General features: G+C 42.0%; 1 protein-coding gene across 1 annotated transcript in view; it reads right to left on the reverse strand.

The window, feature by feature from the left end:
- TEX15 (testis expressed 15, meiosis and synapsis associated) overlaps positions 1–20,819 on the reverse strand; it is a 1,045,473-nt gene that overhangs the window by 876,653 nt on the left and 148,001 nt on the right. Inside the window, exon 3 of the mRNA XM_085640942.1 lies at positions 7,053–7,218. Within this exon, the coding sequence (XP_085497068.1) occupies positions 7,053–7,218 (166 nt within the window). The remainder of the gene's footprint in view (positions 1–7,052; positions 7,219–20,819) is intronic.

A 20,819-nucleotide genomic window follows, 5' to 3' on the forward strand; every position in this document is an offset into this window, starting at 1 on the left:
GACACTTCTTGGACCTTTTGGATTTCTGGACTAGCGATAACTTGCCCTAGTGACTTAACTAGGACATTATTAGGGGTGTACTATGGTAGGTGTATTGTCTCCACTCCCATAGCAAGAAACCCTAGCACACTGCACTTTCACCCTCGCTCAAGCAGTCGATGGCAGCTCTTCGAGGGATCCGGCGGAGCTATTTGGGATACTGGACCGTTTTCTTGATTCCGTGACAGCAGTGGTGCCTGTTGTCTCACAACTGTTGCAGTGGTGAGCCTAGGCATTTAGCAAACCGAGGGCATAGAGATAGGTCACCCCAATTGCAGTGGTGCCTCACAACATTGAAATTCTTATGACCGGTACCAGAACCCAACATCTCACAAATAGCTGCTTAACCCTCTTTGAGATAATAATTCTGGCAACAGAGAATGTTTCCATCCAGAGATGTAACACACAAAACCCTGCTTCCCTGTTGCCAACCCCAGAGGAAGATGATGAGGGGGAGTTAGATACGACTATATTAGCGTTACCGAGCTGTGCATTAAAGCAGAGACCTGACATAATGGAAGTACAAATTTCTGAATCTGACCATACCCTTTTTGTTGATGGGTCTTTCTTGAGAGACCAACACGGTATTTTAAGAGTTGTTTATGCTGTGTGCACGCTGAGTGGAGTTGTGGGAGCGTCTTACTTGTGCCATGTAAGTTTGTGAAAGTAGCTGAACTAAATGCCCTTACCAGAGCCTGCTACACTTCAGAAGTCTCACTGTTTACACTGACAGCCAGCAGGGTTTCGGAATTGTAAACAGCTTTGTTGGATACTTTGCAACTGCCAAGGGAAATATGCTGCACACAAATGTGGCAGTGGTTTTGTCACTAGAGGCAATCATTGTGTGGATGAAATTTCCTGATATTGGGCTCTTGAGTCCAGCACCTTCCTTTTGGACGAACCATGTAATGCAGATGGAGAACCTGTTTCCAACATGCTACTAAATACTGTACATACTTTCAATGAGATGAGAGAACTGCAGTATACTGCCACATAACTAGAGAAAGCCAAGTGGTAGAGGATGGGATGTGTGATGGATGCCAGTTACATCTGGGTGTACAGTGATGGGAAACCAGTTCTCCTTGACTCCCTCTTGCCCACGTTGGTGTAGCATATGAAGGGTCCAACACACATGGGTATAGATGGGAAGGTGTCCATGTTTAAACTCTATTGGTATAACCCCCATTTCAGAATGATGGCAGAAAATGTATGCAAGCATTGCGTCACCTGCCAGAAACAAAACATGAGCAAAAGACTAGCAGTGACCATGAGCTACATTGGAATGTATGATGGTCCCTTTAACCATCTCCAGATCAACTTCGTGGAGATGGTCAATGTCACGAACTGAGGTACACCCTCATCATCGTGTGTTTGCTTTCCCGATGGGTGGAGGCATATCCCACCAGAAGACGTGACAGCCTAACAGTTGTTATATTTTTGCTGTGGGAGTGGATACTGCGATTTGGGATGCCAGTTCATCTTGAATCGGATCAAGGAGCACACTTTAAGAGTGAGGTAATGCAGCTATGGTGTACCACCTTAGGGACTGACCAGAGAATCTACTGTAGCTACAAGCCTGATGTGTCTGACATTGTAAAGAGACTGAACAGAACAATCAAAGCTAAACTGGAAAAAGAGTGTGCCTTCACATCGCTCAAATGGCCTGACACTCTTCCTTTGGTACTAATGAGTATCCGTAGTACCCCCGTAAGAGGACAGGATTGTCTCCCTATTAGGTATTGATGGGGAGAGCCATGCAAATGTCTTCAGTCTTAGCAGTCGCGCTTGTGAATATCACAGATGACCTGGTTCTCGAGTATTGCAAGGGGTTATCTGTGTGGTGTGTTTCATCTCTCATCAGGTCAATGCTGCTACTCCAGCTGTACAAGGGTTTCCTGGACATGATTTGAACTCTGGTAATTTAATTCACATCAAAAGAAACATCTGCAAATCTTGCTTTAGAGAAGCGCAGTCAAAAATGCTGGTCTGCCAAATTGGATATATGCCTTTTAGAATAGTCACATTTCCTCCTTTTCCTTTCGGTGTATAAAATGAACACCTCTCATACCAAGAGGGCAAGAAATGAAGAAAAAGCAGATCCAACATCCACTAATTCCTCGAATCCTCCAGGTTGAACTGTCTGAGACATAAGAAGAAGTCGAGGACCAGTCTGAGGGACCACAGTCTCCATCAGATGAGCATTCTCTTGAATGAGAGGCAGATAAGAGCACTTACATTCCAGCAACCACTGTGATAATGACCACCGGATTGAGAATCTGCATTCACTAGGACAGCGAAAACTCAAGTCTGAAACTAACCTGCCACAGCCAAAGCCGCAAGAAGCACAAGTCAGAGCGGGAGAAAAAAGTTCCACTTCAGAGAGCAAGTTAACCCAGAATGAAAACCCAGAAGTTTTCGAGATAGGGTAGAGACGATAGGATAGTGCTTAGAGGGTTACCCACTTTCATCTGAAATTTATGTTTCCTTGAAGTGATTTAAACTAACATGGTGCAGCAACGCAGAAAAATATTGCCTGTAAGTTTGCCAGTTGCCATTTCTGTTTATATGCCTGGATAGCTGTTGGATGTTTATCTGTTATGAGGGAATATTCCTCATGGGTCAACAAATTTCACTGCTGAATCTGTAATAAAATCACCTGAACCGAAGAGCAAGACCTCATATGTTCCCAGCATGAGAGTGTGTATAGTTATAATGTATATTATCAAATATTAGCTGAATATGTAAAGGTTATGGAAGTAGAGAATCTTTTTATTTTTTCTTACCTTCCAGCCACCAAGGCTGAAGGGGCAGCATATTTTCACTTACATTTATCCTACCCTTTATCTTGCTCTATTTTCTTAAATCTATTTTATCAACAGGTCTTGACCAAACTGTTTTATTCTGATTTTAATGATCCATTAGAAGATGTGTCAGCTGTTATCGGTGCAAATCTGTCTTTGTGGGTTGCTAAACATGTTTCTCGCTCTTACAAAGGGTTTAAATCCAGGGATCAGCGTGAGTATACAATGTAATTCTTTACCCCCATGACTAACGTGACCATTATCATCAATAAAACTTTATTCAGCTTTTGTAGTAAAAACCATAAAAGTCCATAATACATCACCAATATTCATTAAAATACCATGCTCAAAGATACTACACCAAGAGACATAAAATTACAGTGGAATCAGTTAAAGGATATATACAGAACTGCACCCTAACCCAGGCACCCCCAATCCTGGTAATTGATCACATGTCACTCTAAGCTTTAGTGCCGCCTTTAAAAAGCCAAGAACATGTCATAATGTGCTCCTTGAGAGCATTAATAAGAAAGTGAAGGCAGGTCCCACTTGATTAAAATTGGCTTGTTTTAAAATTGAGATTAAAAAAAAAAATAACTTCTTAGGCATCTCATAATTACTACAGAACATTAAGAAATGAAGCATGTCCTGTGGAGACATACTGTCGCAGCCAGAGGGAAGCAAGATGTCACTTTTCTTGCACCCTCTAGGGTGAGCAAGCAGAAGATGGAATAAATCAAGACGAAATCTGGTCAAAAAAAATCAATCATATGAGCTGAGGAGCCCTAAAAAATAAGGTTCCGTGGATGGAACTGTTTTCAGAAGAATGTGTCTGTGCACTCTAGGCTTTCTTAACTCTGATTCTTCTCTTTCCATTGTCCTCAATCTAAAAAAAGAATTCTTTACCCAAGGCAGGTCTTTCCTACTGATAATATCAGGAGTGCAGTAAAGATCAGGCCTACCTAGTTTCCCGAATCCTTCCTGTATGTAGATGAACCAGGGTATATGTTGAACCCCATCTAGGCCCAGACAGTCCCTTAAAATCTCCTTATCGAGGGTACTCCCATCACGTAACCAGGTTTTAAGCCAGTAGAGTAAAGGACAGAAGGACAACAGTTCAGTCAAATAGGGCACACCCAGTTCAGAATGTACAATATAGGTGGCAGTACCCTGTGAGACACATTACAGTTGTCTCAAGAACTTGTTTTCCACTATTTTGAAGTTCCTCATGGGCAGTGTAACCCCAGATCTCGCTCCCATACACCACCTGGGATACACACCAGGATCTATAAATCTGCAATAGGGCGCTAACAGGGTTTTAACTAAACGAGAAGCAAAGTTAAAAATTGCTGCGTTAGCAAATAGGAGACTCCCCTGTTTGCTTTTTTTCAAAGGGCTCCAGTTTAGCTTGGCATCCAGCATAACTCCAAGATAAAAGAAGACACATGTCTTCGGAACAGGGATGGTCCCTACCGTAAAATTAAAAGCTTTGGATGACCCATGTCCTATCTGCATCACGTATGACTTGGAATTATTAACTAGCAGATCCCGGTCTTCCTCAAAGGACACAAATTAATTAAGTAATGCTTGAAACCCCGTGACTAACTTGACCATTAATAACCAGAGCATTCATTAAGTAACTGTCAAATTAACCAAGATGAGAGGGTATTTGTAGATGAATTGAATGAAAGTATAAGAACAGATTGAGAAAAGGGAGAAAATAAGACAAGTGCAGAACATATTATTGGAAAGGATGGGGACATCTTGAAAGAACCAGCTACAAGACAGAACATTGATGTTCTCAAAAGGGGATCCCTATGTATAACAGAGAATGCAAGGGTAATATTTTTTAGTTAAAGGAGAACCCTTCTCGAGATTAGAAGTAAGCATAAAAGCCATCTATTATGTATGTGGTAAGCCAGTTTATTTCTAATTGCCAGACAATTGGGCAGGTAGTTGCTATGCAGCCCTAGTTTTTCCTAGGATTTATCACACTGAGTTAGACTTTCCCCTAGTGCAATATATCAGGTGAAGTAAGTGTATTTTTTAACAGATTCTTAGCAACATTTTTGGAGCACTCATACCTTCTATAGGAATGGCACTAAATGATGTGAAGATTAGAAGACTGTCCACCCTTGTAGATCTGCTTGCTACTAACATTGCAGGAGCTCTGACAGCAAATAAGGAATTGCTTGCAATGAGAGCTATGATTATGCAAAATTGCCTTGTGTTGGATTTACTCCTCACAAAGGAAGGTGGAGTTTGCAAACTAATTCACGCTCAGGAATGCAGTGCTTATATCCCGCAAATGGATTAAAATCTCAACAGTTACATTACTAATATAATGTGCATAACAACAGAATTAACTGAGTTGGAAGAGTCAGGAGCCTGGGAAGGATTAGGATCTATGGGCCTTATTACGATAGCGGGCGGTCGGACCGCTGCCCACTATCACGTCAGTCAGGCGACCAACCGACAAGCAGGCTGCGGTTCGACCGCCCAATTATGATGCAACCTCCGGCCCGCGGTCATGGGAAAGGGAAGCAGCACAAGCTGCAGTGTAAAAGAGCACTTTATGAACATCCATGCGCTGTGTGCCATGCACCATGGGGGGCATGGATGTGCATGGGGGCACTACTTGTGCTCCCTGGGCCACTTTGCAGTGGCCCACGAAGGACTGGGGCTCCCAAAGACCCTTCCGACAGCTTTTTCATGGTGCATGAAAAGACTGACAGAGAGGGACATCATAATCCCAATTACGGTGCCTGCCTCAGCACCGCCTCTTTTCGGGACTATGATTCTGACCGGCACCCCATTGGGATCAGATGATCCTGTCGGAGGTGGCGGTCTTTCCCCTTAACGTCTGCAGTTTGACCACCTACATGGTAATGCGGTGGTCAGACTGATGGCCTGTCTGTTGGGCGGACTGCCAACGATGTCCTGTCGGTGGCTGTCTGCCCGACATCATAATTAAGCCCAATATTAGGATACCTTGCAAGAGGATTAGCTAAGATAGGAGAGTGGCTTGGTAGTATAGGTGGAGGAATACTAACACTGTTTTAACCCCTCTTTTGAGTACAATTAACGACATTGCATGTGTGCTTAATTTCCTACATTTTGCAAGAGAATTTTATCTTCAAATGGGATAGATTATGGGTGTAAGAAGTTGTCAGAAGCAAGAGGAAGAAAAAGAAAGAGCCTGGGCATGAAAGTTGAAGAAATGCCAAGTGAGCTCTATGATACCTTGAAGGATTTGGGAGAATCAAAAAACAGAACCCAAAGTTAATGAAGGATCTCTTGTAATAAAGACATGAAGTAATGATCTAGTAATCATCATAGGGGGGGATTGTGGGAATTGCTTTTTCTTTTCTAATTTTAAATGCATTTTAGCCTAAGATTATTCTAAACAAAACTGTGTTTACACTGTCCTCCATCTTGCATCAATGTCACAATACATCATTTGATGATTGCTGCTGATATTTCCTAAAGAAGTATGAGATTTGCATTAATAAACAGTGAGTGTTCCCATAGATTTTGCCTCGCTGTAACTAACCAAGGATGTCAAAGGCTATTGATGTCCAATGTATCAGTCAACATGCTTAAATACGTTGGGAGAATGACCAAAATCCAAAGTAATCCTCTCATGAGAGAATCTTCACATGAATTCTGTGGCAAAATGTTTCTTTTTGCTTGTTCTCCATTGGTGCATATCCTGAGAATCATGATTTTGTGTAGAATGTATGAAAGTCTCTCTAAAGTCTAGTAAAAGATGTGTAGTTTTCTGTACCCCAGAGCCCCTTGTTCTCTACCTTTAGAAGTCAAATCTATGCTGGATTTCATATACAACTGTACTGAGTTCTTTGTACTTTCGACCTATACGCTTTGCTGCTAAGCTTATTGATGGCATACATCATATATGTTGCATATTAAATTTGCTACATAAAATTTCAAACGACAACTCTTGCCTGTTATTCCTATGAGAATATCCCAGCATTGATACTGAATGTGACCATAATTATAGCAGCGACCGGTCCAATCAGGAAGCAAAATGTCAGTTTCAGGACTACACTGCTTCCAGTCCTGGCAGCTGGCACGCCTCATGAGCAGAATCATTTAAACAATTTTGCACGCTGACAATGCTTATCTTTGAAGTACTCCATATGATATAACAGTAAAGTTGAAATTCTGAAAAGCTTTTTTAAATGTAGTTACCGTTTTGCTGAAAACCTCTGTTCCAGTTCATAATTGTAAACAAGTTTTACATCGCCAAATTGCCAAGAAGACTGCAGGTCAAATTTCAAATTCAGCCTTGATTTATATATGGCTGACTTGATGTCACTATACTCCCTCTGATTGGTTAGGCATAGTTCCATATGAGCTGTAAGTCAAGGAATAGAAAGGAAGAGACAAATGATAAATGTTAAAACTGATTTTCAATTTGACATACAGCAAAAAATGAATTAGAAAAAATACCTACCACTACTATTTGATGCCAGAATACTGGACTAACATAATTCTACTATGGACAAAGTACTTGACATGTAAAGCAAAAGCGGGTCTTTGTATGGGCAGTTGTAGTGTGGGACACCTGCCGGCAGATCTTCAAAGACCGGAACCCCCACTAACAGTTCATCAATGTCCAATGCAAGGAATAGTGAAGGGCTTGTTACGTCTGAAAACTGCTGATGAGTGATGCAGCCCTGGCACCTTGACAAGTAAGTTGAGAAAATGAGACCAAAGTGGAGCACAGTGTGAGCGGTTTGGTATTGAACACTTATTGCCAAAACACAAGAAGCACAATCCCCGGAAACCTATCAACTGTTTCTAGTGCAAGGATCACTAACCTCAGCCACCTTTGCATGTTAAGGCTGTGCCTCTAAGATACAAAGACAAGGGCAGTATGGTCCAAGGTTCCAAGCACTACACATGGCTGGCCTGAGTTAATAACTTCATTTAAAATGTATAGCAAGCAATACAGGATGTATGAATTTTAACCACAAACCAACAGCTTCTAATCTGTCATCGGGAGTTTTTGCAGAAGGACCTTGAGTATGTCACTATTGCGTGCACGTGGTCACATTTTGTTAGGAGTCATACAGTTAGGAATAATTCCCTGATGAGATTTTCTTTGCTGTTGAGCTACTCTGGCATGTTCACCTGTATCAACAAAGGGGGGTGTAAGAGAATATGCTAGGTTCGTCCTCCACAACATGTATTATATCACAAAAACGAACCCAGCTATGTCAAGGAGACTAACCCTCCAATGCAGAAAACAGAGTGTTCTTGTAAAACCCACACATATCAGAGTTACCCCTTGGTGGCATGCTTCATCATTGGGTCCATCCCATTCCGCTACGGAGCGGGCGTGCTGTGACCTATGGACTACACAGGAGCATTTAAGTGACTATGTAATGATAAAGAAGATGGTATTAAAAATAGGAGTGGTGTTTTATTTTGTGCTGGAGTGTATCAAAAAATACTTGGCTAGTAGATGTATCCTATTTATTTTGGTCTCTAGTTGGTATGATTAAAACGGGGGATTAGGAAAGAAGGAAGTCATTTACTGGCTTTCCTAAAAGGTCAACAGTTTAAATGAATCAAGCACACCAATTTGATCGATTGATCAATGTTAATTGGTTAATTAATTTCATAGGCGTGCGTGGAGGTATCGTCCTCTAAACCAAGGTGTAGTAGTATAACTAAAATTGCATTTCCCTTTGCGGGAAATGTCCCTCCTTGTGCACAGCCAATGATATGCAATTTATGCAGTTCATAGGGTAGATCTAAACAAAATTTCAAAGAGTTCAAATCAAAAGTTTATTTGTAGAAGTTTATCCGGTGACATATGCTCATTTTGCACATGAGATAATCACACGATTTCAAATATCCATTGAAGGGTTATTCAGTGTTACCCACATCTAGATGAGAACCCCAATGCATTTCGGGTTGGTAAACTACCCTTCGTTCAGGGAGAATCTTCCTGAGAAAAAGAACAAAAATAGGCGGAATTCAGCCGACCTGCTGTCTATAAGTATAAATGGCTTATTATATGAAGTACAAACAAATCAACCGTGTTCATGCATGAATTGTTAAACCGGTGCTTAAGACTCGTGAAGGGAAGGATGTGTATACAGATAATGGAATTCGATATGCCATTCTTGGGTGCACTGTTAGAAAAAACATGCTGGTTGAATCATGCACAGGATAGTAACGTGATTAGCAGCGTATCAAGAAAACTAGAATTAATATAAATAAACATCACCTACATATAAAAAACACATCACATATATATAAGATGCTTGAATATTGCATCATGGTTCTCTGGGGGGGAGGGTAGCCTGTAGTCACACTCTGCCGGGGAGAAAATGTGGTGGGGGAAAGAAATTCCTTCAATCAATGCGGGCAATATCTTTTATGTAATCATAGTTAGCGGTACAAACAATGGCAAATACAGTGTTTACAGCTAGAGATATATGAAGATAAAGCAAGCGGCATGTGCCACTCTTACCACTCTAAGGCTTCGCCTCTGCCTTGCTACCCATTTAGAGGAACCGCATATTACCGACGAGGTGTCTCCCGGCTTGTTAAGTCCTGTATGGAGCACCCATATGCGCTCAAGTGAGAATTAGACCACAGTTGGAGACACAAGATGGCGGTCAAGAATGAAACATTCACTTGGTTCCAATGGGATACACGTTTATATTTGGAAAGGCCCCTTTTGAATGCCTAACCGTGTCTTACCCCAAGAGACAAATATTATTCTTGGATATGGATGTCAGAGGGGATGAGGAGGGGATGTTTCATAGCAGAATATCATTAATGTAGTCTGTATATACAAACTATCTCTAGGTTATGAATGGGGAGAAAAAAAGAGGAAGAAAACAAGAAATGGGTAGGGCATGGTTGTTGGCTCAGATACAATGCGCCCATTTCCTGTTGAGAAGGATTATCTTTTGTAGGCGTAGACAGAGTACTGATGTAAGTAAACTGATTGTACTTAAAGGTCAGGGGCATGAGTGAATTTTGCCATCTAACAAATTGGCTCCAAGGGATTTTATTGTTCAGGCCCTCTACATGTGATTCGAGTTTATAAATCGAGCGTTGTTCTCTTTCAAATTATCTTGGTTCTGAATTCACGGTTTCTTTTATGTGTCCCAAAATGGCCCATTGGTAATTACGTGCTGTATGTTTAATTTCTATGTAATGGGTTGACATCTTTGTAGTTGCGCGGCCACATCTCACATTACTGCGATGTTCGCAGATTCTGGTTTTAATCTTTCTGGTTGTCATCCCTACATGGTGTAGGTTACAGGGGCACGTTATTAGGCACACTACTCTTTGTGTGTTATAATTAGTGAAATTTCTTAGTTGCCAGGTCATTTGATTGTTAAAGGCAACTGTATTCGTTGGTTTCATCCGATGACAGACACTACAGTTATCACACAGGTAGTGGCCCGTGATTGATGCTGTAGTGCTCTGTAAATCCACTGTTGTGCTCAGTTTTTTTAAACCAATTTTTTTGTGGGGGCGTGTGTGGACCAACATAGCTTTAAGACTCTTTCCTCTCTGGTAGGAAAACATAGAGCATGGTATTGATAGGGACCCACTGTTCAATATTCGACAGTGCTTGGTGACTATTTGTGTCGCCAAGTTTGATGCTATATTGAAAGTGGTGACACATATTGGCCATTCCTCCTTGTCTTTCTGTATAGGAGGCTCCAGTACGGCTTCCCTGTTATTTTGTGCCTGTTTTGTTGCCCAGGACACCATCTTTTTCGGATAATTCCTGGCCTCCAGCTTGCAAGCAAGGTGGTTTGCTTGTATTTTGTAATCCTTTAGCTCAGAGCAAATCCACCTTAGTATCAAAAACTGTCTAAATGGTAAGTTCTCTCTTAGGTGTCTAGGGTGAAAACTGTCATACAGTAAAAGGTAGTTCTTTGCAGTTAGCTTCTCATAAGTAGTGTTTTTTCAGGAACCCCTGGTCCACTGCTATATTCAGTTCTAGAAACATCAATTCTTTTTTACTCATGGTGTTAGTGAATTTCAGAAATTCATTCTGTACATTCAACCAAGTCAAGAAATTCATTGCTGTGGCCTCATTGCCCTCCAAAATTACCAAGACATAATTGATGTATCTTGAAACATTTAAGGAAAGGGTTATGTGGGCCAAGGTTTTGTGTTTTTCCAAATGGTGAACCTAAAGACGAGGAACCCTTTATCTACAACAGCACAGGACCAGTATGGGAAGCACCTTCGCTCCAAGTATAGCTGGTCTTTATGTGCACCCCTGCACTATCCAACACTTTCCCTAGTGTTGTACTGATTGGAGTGGGAATAATAAATTTTAGCCCTCCACTATCCAACACTTTCCGTAATTTTCTACCAACTGGAGTGGGAATAAAAATGTTTCCCCCTCCGCAGTCCAACACTTTGCCTACTGTTAAACTCATTGGAGTAGGAAAAGTAAATTTTACCCCTCCACAATCCAACACTTTCCCTACTGTTGTATTACCTGGAGTGGGAATAGTAAATGTTACCCCTCCACTATCCAACACTTTCCCAAATGTTGTACTGACTGGAGTGGGAATAGTACATTTTACTCCTGTTCATTCCAACAGTTTCCGTACTGTTGTACTGGCTGGAATGGTTATAGCATATATTACATATACGCAATCAAATACTTTAATTACTGTTGACTTTACTGGAGGAAGATTTGTAAATTTTACCCAGTTTTATTATTTTTGCGTTGCATGAAGTGGAAGCAGTATGTTTTTTATATATTTATTATAATAGTTTGCATAGTTTGGATAAATTGTAGTGAGGACATGTATTACATTTTATAATTACTTTTAAATTGTTATAATTTATATTATGTTCATTTAACATTGTAATATTTTTAATTATAAATGTTTTTAGAAAGTAAAATATTTTTCTAAATTGTAAAAATGTTAATTTGTTTACTTTTTTAAAGATTTACTTTTATGGGTATATGTTCTATTGTTTCAATATTTTGAAATGATAATATAAATTAAAATTATTTGTTTAATAATTGTTTTTTAAGTAGAAATATGTAAATATATATATTAATTATATATGTGTTTAACTTTTTAAACTAGTTTAAAAGTTTATATTGTTATAATTTATATTATGTTTAATTAAAATTGTTATATGTTTTTAGCAAGTAAAATAAATGTTACTAAATTGTAAAAATGTTAAGTTGTTTACTTTTTTTAATTTAATTAGAACGGTTTGTTTTTTAAAGATTTTCTTTTATTGGTATATATTATATTGTCTATAAATTAACATTATTTATTTAATTGTTTTTAAAGTAGAAATATGTAAATATATATATATTGATTATATATGTGTGTAACTTTTTAAATTAGTTTAAAAGTTTATATTTGATAAAATATATTGCATCTTTTTTATTTTTGTCATTAATGTTAATATTTAATATTTAAATATATTTAAAAAAATATTTAATACAACGATATTGATGACAACGGTATTTTATTTTCAATATTTTTGTACTTACCATTATAAGTTTAGGATGATGCTATTTTTTACATCACTTTTTTGGACACAATATTTTGCTATGGGAATATTTAGGGTGGGGATATTATGTCAATGAACCACTCCCACCATGACCCTTGTAATTGTTTCCTCTATATGTACCTCTGCAGTATACCTTTGAGGGGGAAGTCTGATGTTGCTGCCTGTACGAGGAAGTAGAGGCATCGGAGGTTGTAGGTTTTGCGTTCTGATTGCATGAGGGACACCAAAAGAAACAGAGGTTTGGAGCACCCTCACTAATTTAGTTACCTTGGTGTCTTTTTTCTTTCCATTTTTTTTTTGTTTTATATAGCGCAAACTAGACCCGAGACATCGGGTATCAGAGCGCTTTACATGAGCACCAGTTTTGTTACAGATGGACACATTCATTTTTGTTTGGCATGGGGAGATTAAGTGATTTGCCCAGAATCACAGGATGTTTAGCGTCCTTGCCGAGACTCGATCCTGGTTCCCCAGCTTTGAGGTCAACCGCTTTAGCCGTAAGGCTACATCCTCACCCTTTTTCATTTTTTCAAATGCTTGGTCCATCTGGGGACCAAGCAGATTCTCCTTGCCAAATGGGACATTTACCAGTTTTTACTGCACCTCTGGTTTAAAGCCTGATATACGAAGCCAAGCATGCCTATGTAACAATACAATTGTATTGATGCCCCTGGCAGCTGTGTCCGCTGAGTCTAGGGCACACCTGATTGAGTTATTCAATATAAATTTTCCCTCATTTACAATTTTGTGTCCTCTGGTTTATACTCTTCAGGAGGTGTTGCAGGAGCTCCTTCATCTCGTTCCAATGTGCCCTGTCGTATCTCGCAAATAAGCTTGAGTATTGGCAATCTGCCAGTGATTGGCAGATTGCACTACCACCCTCTTCCCTGAAGCATCAATAGGCTTGGACTCCTTGTCAGGTGGAGGAGTGTCCGCTGAGCTATGTGAGTTGGCTCTTTTACAGGCATTAGATACAACTAGGGAATCTGAGGGAAGTTGACCCTTGATGTAGATAGGATTTGAGGGTGCCGCTTTACATTTTTTGTTGCCCCTGGGTGTGATAATAGGTGATCGCACTGAGTCCTTAAAACTCTCATCAGAGTGGCGCAGCATGCCCTTGAGCATGCTCTATGTGTGCTGAGCAATGTTTCAAAAAGAAAATCATCTTCAATAGGGTCTTTGTGCAAGAGAACCTGCTGATATTCTGCTGCTCTAGCAATGAGATCTTGATAAGATGAAGAATCATCATTGGGTGATGACTTGACCGGGTGGAGATCCGGGTCAGTGTCAGCCGGAAAAACAATATCATTATTATCACAAGGATCTGTGGGCTGTGGATAAGAATCATCTCCCTCCCCCATGATTTTCAGTGGTAGATTGTGGAGATCCCCATGGCGTACTGTCCCCTAGATCTGCATGTGAATCAGGTGATGAAGTTTGTGGAGGGGAAGGGGTGGAGGAGCTGGCTGAGGGGGGTAGGGAATTAGGAAGAGGAGGATGCGGGGGACTTGCTATGTCCTTTTTAGTAGGCACTGTTAGAAAATTCTGTTTATTTGGATCATAGTCTTTAAACACAATAAGAACCCAGAATAATTATTAACAATATAAGTTCTTTAACCATTGTATTACCAGTAACCACACATGATAAAAAGATACAGCACACACATCCTATCCACAATCATGCAAACATACAATCACAAATCAATTCAATCCTTTAAAATTTATAAATATTTATAAAAAACATTTTTATATAAAAGTGAAAAAGAAAACTAATATGGAAAGTTAAAATCACTAACACCCCTTCAGTTTCTCCCTTACGAAACTTTTTATGGCTTTCATATAATTTCCCAAAGCAATAGCAATATCAAGATTTAGCATTCCTGTGAGTAAGGCTACTGCTTGGACTTGTGACCTTATTTCATATTTTAAAAAGACTGGACATAAAAACAATTTCCGCAATGCCAACACTAAAATACAGTCAACCAATATGTGCAAAATATAATTTTTTGTTCCTAACCCACATTTACAGTTTCCATCTGGCTGTATCATTTCTACTTTTATTTTTTCCTCCATCAGCCAAGGATTAATACCAATTCTTACTCTTAGAATTTCACACCTTAGCCTGTGGTTAGGCAGAGTATCCAAGTACGGATACCAAGCTTCATTCACCCATGAATTTCTTATAGGCACTGGTAAATCTATGGCCTCTTCAAAAGAGAGCTGGCACTTAGATGGTTGGTGCACTGACTGCACAGCCTTAATGAATATATGGTCAGTCGAAGGCTGTATATGCTGTTTTTTCTCCTTCTGGTCGAGCCGCTCCTGCATGGATTGGAGGATTGGTTCCAGAGGCAACTTTGGTGGTGATGTGGAAGTTATTGGGTGCCAGGGTGCTCGGAGCCGAAGAGGTTGAGGCCAGTGTGCTCGGAGCAGAGTAGGCAGATGGTCCGCTCCGCACTGAGTCTGGTCGGCACGGCACAGAAATTAGTGGTTTCACCTTCGCTTTTGGTGCCGAGCCCGAGGGAAGGGCGACCACAGCAGATGGTCGGTGCCTCTCATGGCCTGTTGGCAGTGGCAGCACAGGAGCTGTATATTTGGCCAGAACCAAATGTCTTTTGGCCAGCTGAACAGGGGCATGGGTACTCACAGTATGCTGACCTGGATGGAAAAGGCCTTTTCCTCAGCCGCATAGTCCTCATGGTGCTCTTACTCTTCCTCCTCGGCCTCTTGTTGCTCGAAGATGTTGGATGTTTCTTCTATGTCCCTGCATGCATCTCTCGGCATTGTGGCCAACGATCTCAGAAACCCTTTTGGATCGCAAGGACTGCCAGGGCTCACAGTCCATCTCCTGATGGTTTGGAGACAGACATAGGCTACAAACCTGATGGAGGTCTAGTCACGGGTACTTTGCGTGGCAGCTGGAGCAGAAGCGAAGTGGAGCCCATTAGCAGTGTATTCTTGGTCAAAGCTGATGATATGAAGAGTAGGCCAGAAGGCCGTGAGTGGAGCACGTCGAATCGACGGGCGAAAGTTTTCTCGTTGTTCGGTACACAAAGATAGAAACGTGATCGAAGCAATACAGACGAAGGTACAAATGAAAAGCGAATTGAAGGGCGCCCAAAACAGGTTCACACTCAAGCACTCAAAAACACGTTTGAACCCGAAGGTGGAAAAAAGCAATCTATCAATGGAGCTGATGGCCATGCGCATTATCAGCCAGAGGAGTCAATTTGGCTCGTGACACAAAAGACTTCTTTGATGAAAAACAACTTGCACACATCCAGACCCAACACTAGATGGCAGAAGTCTGCAGAGCATGTGAACATGACTGTATCCTTGAAGATGACTTCAAACAGACTTGCATTCAAGGCCAACATTGACTAAAGTTAGCGCAAACATAATTCCCTTCTTCAATTACATGTTAATTTTCTTTTATTATATTAATGCTAATATGCATAAAATTATTTTAAAAAAACCTATATCAACAACCCCTCTGATGATTTTTTTAATCATAACAGTTCACCCTTTACCAACTAAACCCTGTTTGAAATTCAGCTCAGATGCTTCTGGGAAGCTTTACTTTGCGCACAGCGTAGTTTCTTGTCGGTACTCTGCTATGCAATTGTCAGTGTATTTCTAACGTCACATGGGCGCTTCTGGACATTTGTGTATCTTCTTATGAATCTGGATACAGAGAGCAATATCTGGATTGATCACGGCTCTTACACTCTTTCAAGTAGCAGTCGAGAAAGCAGAGTGTTTTTATTTCACAGTTCACAGACATCAAGTATGTGCTGTGACATCATCATCACAATACGGTCGTTATTAAAGTTAGCATGTGTCAGAATGGGCTAAAGACAGAACAACTATAGCTACCAAGAAAGCAGTCTAGTTGTCATCCTCTGCAGTATCAATGGGCAGATCTCTTTCAAAATTCCCATCAAAATTTGTGGATGTTAATACCAATTCACTATGATTGTTGTTCCAACTCCTTCATTTCATTGTACATTTTGGATCACAGTTGTTACGCTTTCCTTTTCTTCTGCTCGTTTCGGATAGCTTTTTTTTACCCCCACAATTTAATCCTCCCTCAGATGAAAGGCATCTAACAATCATTACGCAAACGAAAACAGTGATTATATTAGGAGTTAGTATAGCGCTAAAAATAGCTTCTCCTAAATTACCAAACTTCTCACCAATCACTGGGAACCCTTTCCCAGTTTCACTGAACACTGAGCTTACTCCCTCCCAGGCACCTGATTCTTCAAGAATCTTTATCTCAAATGTGATGTTGTGGCACCTGAAATTTGTGGCGGCCCGTTAATATGTGAATTGGGGCTCCACCACCCTTTCCTGCCACTTGTCATGCTATAATTATATAGTTCCTGTTCTGCAGCTTGTTTTCATACTTTGACCCGTTAGTGAAAGTCAGGCACTCTTCTTGGATCTTTTCTTGCACCGGTGTGCATGTGCTGTATGTCACAGGTTTTACACGGCTTGCATCCTTTCAGCCCGACCCTCGGTGGCCTCACAGGTGGCAGGGCGACTACCTCTCTGTGGCATAGTGCATCCTCACAAACTGAATACAACCTGGTGTTTAATGCTTCCGCCTTGTGCTTTCCGAGTCTGTGAGTCGCTCAACAAGGGTGTACCTTTCTGAAATCATCACAGATTTAGGTGGGGTGAGTAAGAGTCGCTGACCCCCAACCCACCCTGTGACTAGCTGCGAAAGTGCAGAGTTCACAGGAGGCTGCCACAATGCTGGCGAAGAAAAAAAAGGACAGGAGGGCGAACAAGAGAACTGTGAACATGGTAGAAATTGTAACAATTTACATTAGGCATGCCTTAGATACCTGGAAGCATTTGTTGTGCACAAGGGATCTTTTGTGCAGCATTATCACTTTTGCCTGGGACCAATCTTCAAGTCTCAGGTTGCCCACAATCCAATACACCGGCAGGAGGTGGGGGAGCTTGCAGAGGTGCTGGCAAATGCTAAAAGGACACTGTAGCTCACGCTGTACGGGATCCACCTGAGCACATGCCCAGGAAAGACCGGTTCCCCTCTGCGGCCGTCTGCAGCCGTCTGGGCTGAGCCTCCGGCAAAGATCCTTCTTGCTTTGTTGGTCCTAAGGAAGCAAGTTTTTTAAAGTACAGGAAGGTATTTTATTGCTAACCCCTGTTTGCTGTCCACTGGAGGTCTAGAGTCTAACGCACTAGTCAAGACTCTGGAAACTCTTTTTTATACCTTTAAATCAATCGCTTGTTTGCTATAGTTCATAGAGCGACATCCATACTGTGGGACTTTATGATGAAAGTAATAGGTAAGAAAAGAACCCCACATCCCAACGCTTCTGGAGGATTAATGGAACGACCCTTGACACCTTTCTGGCAAGAGCAGTAGGGGTTATTAGTAAGGAAATCGATTTGACGGAAAGGAGTCCTGCTTTGGACTTAGCTGGCTCCTGGAGTGTGTCCATGTCCGTTGGCACTCTTATCGTTATCACTGGGGAGCCCGCATCAACTTTGGCTAATTGAGCCGAGCTGCCCATTATCCCAGCTCCCTTTCCTGGCTTGTTGGAAAGCAATCTGTACCCAATACCGCTGCCAGCTCACCTAGTGCATCCAATTCTACTTTCCACAGCTCTACTTCTAACCCTAGGGTTTTATTATTCATTGGTGCACAACAAAAACTTCCTCCAGAAAGTTGCCCTTTTGAACTGTCTTGACCAACATGCCGAAGCTATAAGAATCAAAATCAGAGTCCGATAACCAGCTAAAAAACATAGTCTGTCACTAGCTTACAAGACAGTCAAATTTTAATGTCCGGCACTATATTAACATTTCAGGATGACTATGTCATTATTAATTTTAGATGGCCGATTTTAGCCAGGCGATTGTTCTCCACACATTGGCAGCCTTTTGATATGGAGGAAAATATAAGTCTCATGCCTATAGGCTTCTTTTATTGGCATCTAACTACGGGTCATGCTCCAAAACTTAGTCCTAAGACTAAGGTTGATGCTCTGCAACAAGATCCAAGTATCTATTGTCATAATTGATTTGAACATCTAGGGATCTTAAATGACATGGAGTGGCATGTCAGGGGCCAGACGAACTTGGTAAATGCTGAAATCTGGATTGAATCCCTTAGCGATAGCCCACAATTGTTCTCTCTGGTAGGTGGTTTCACTGCGTCCCCATCTTCCACTAGGTATTCCTCAAAAGGGATTTTACAATAGAGCTGTGTTCACCACCAATACAAGTTCTCTAAGAGATATTAGGGCAGGAGTCCCATTGAAGTTTATTTGCTCGAATGCATTAGGCTTATTATCTAAACTATATTTAGCTTTCCTATGTGAGCTTTCTTATATAAAAAGGTTTTATAATGCTACAAGAAACTTGGTGCATGGAACACATTATTTGGGAAAGTTATCAGTTTTTTTGTGTCCCTGCCTCCAGATCTTCAAGAGGATGAACAGAGAACATCTGATAGAGAGGCAGATAAAGGGTTAATAGACCGTTCTGTACAATATTTACAACATTTGTTCCATCGGCAGGCGTATACCGATTTCGTGGAGGAATGCCTGGCTGCCAAAATAATTTTGCAGACTTCGGGGAAAATGTCAAAAGCGGTTAGCTGTTACCACGCAATCTTCACGCAAGGAGTCAGAGTGGACAGGTTCAAGTGGAGGACCCTCCCCTGCTGCGGTGACAGAAGATCCTCCCGAAAGGACAGCCTGATCAGAGGATAGATGCTTATAGCCAGAAGCACGGGATACCAGACTCTCCGTGCCCCATCCGGAGCCACAAAAATGACTTGTGCCCGGTAATTCCTGATCTTCTTGAGCACTCTTGGCAGGAGTGGTATGGGCGGAAAGGCGTACAGGAGGCCTGAGCTCCATTGGTGATGAAGAGAGTTTCCTTCAAAACTCCAACGAGCAAAAATGTTAACATTAAGCAAACACATCTGACCAAGGCTCTCCCAACCGCTGAAAGAGACCTTGTAAACCTTTGGATGGAGACGCCACTCATGATTCGAAAGGCACCTTCAGCTGAGTTAGTCAACTCTAGCGGCCAGAGAATCGTCCAGATGTTAAACCATATGGGAAATGCCCTGTTGTTCCAGCCAAGTACAGAGACGCAGGGCACCTTGACAGAGAGTACTCGACCCCACACCACACTGTTGCAGCACCATGTGAGCCTGCATGTGATATCTTGCATGGTCCACCAGCAGCATGCAGGAGGCTATGAGGCCCAACAGCCTCAGAGTCATTCTCACCGAAATCCGGGCTAGAGGCTGAAACATCGGAATTATAGCCTGAATATCCTGGACTCGTCGTTTGGGAGGTCAGTCCCAAAACTGCACCGTATCTAGAACCATTCCAATGAAAGAGCGTTGAGAGGGAATCAGGTGTGACTTCTGCATGTTGATAGTGAACCCCAGCAAATGCAGGAGGTTCGCCGTAGTCTGAAGGTGGGAGACAACTGCTTGGGATGAGCCTGCCTTCAACAACCAGACAGCGAGATAGGGGAAGACTGGAACCCCTAATCTCCAAAGAAGGGCTGCGACCACCTCCATCACCTTGGTGAACAACCGAGGGGTACTGGTGAGGCCAAAGGGGAGCACGGCAAACTGAATGTGCTTGTGGCCCACGGTAAACCGCAGGTAGCCACGGTGGGCAGGCAGGACGGGGATATGAAAATAGGCATCCTGCAAGTCCAGCGCTACCATCCAATATCTCGAGTCCAGGGCACACAGGAGCTGAGCAAGGGTGAGCAACTTGAACTTCTCCTTTTTGAGGAAGTAGTTGAGGGCACTGAGGTCGAGGGAAGGATGAAGGCCTCCATCCTTCTTTGGACCAGAAAAAAGCGACACCACAACCTATTTCTGACCCGGGAACCTCTCTATAGCTCCTCTGGCCAAGAGAGTTCCGACTTCCTCGTGGAGTAGGGCAAGGTGATCCTCCATCAGCCGATCCTACACTAGAGGTATGGATACAGGGGTAGTTTAGACGGGGAGGAAGTAGCCCCTTTGGACTATTTGCAACACCGACCTGTCCGAGGTGATGTCCGGCCAGTGGTGGAGATGATGGCGTATTCTGCCACCAACTAGCTGTGAATGATCAAGGGGGGGGGGGGGGGGGGGGGGGGTCGGACTAGGAGTGTTTTGCAGTGGAGGAGAGGATCGTGGCTTGGCTCGACTTCTGGCTTCCCGTCGGGGTGAACCACGTCCACAGCCTGCAGTGTTTAGTGAACTTGCGGAGCCCTCTGGCTGGAATAGGGTTGGTGGGGTTGGAAGCCCCTTCGGTAGCCACGAAAAGCAGAAACAAGCTGGGATGTTGTGGTGAGGCCCAAGGACTTGGCAATACCCCGTGAGTCCTTGAAACACTCAGGAGCAGCATCAGCTTTGTCTCCAAAGAGACA

This window comes from Triturus cristatus, chromosome 2_2 (genome assembly GCF_964204655.1).
Source record: "Triturus cristatus chromosome 2_2, aTriCri1.1, whole genome shotgun sequence".
Classification (NCBI taxonomy): Eukaryota; Metazoa; Chordata; class Amphibia; order Caudata; family Salamandridae; genus Triturus; species Triturus cristatus.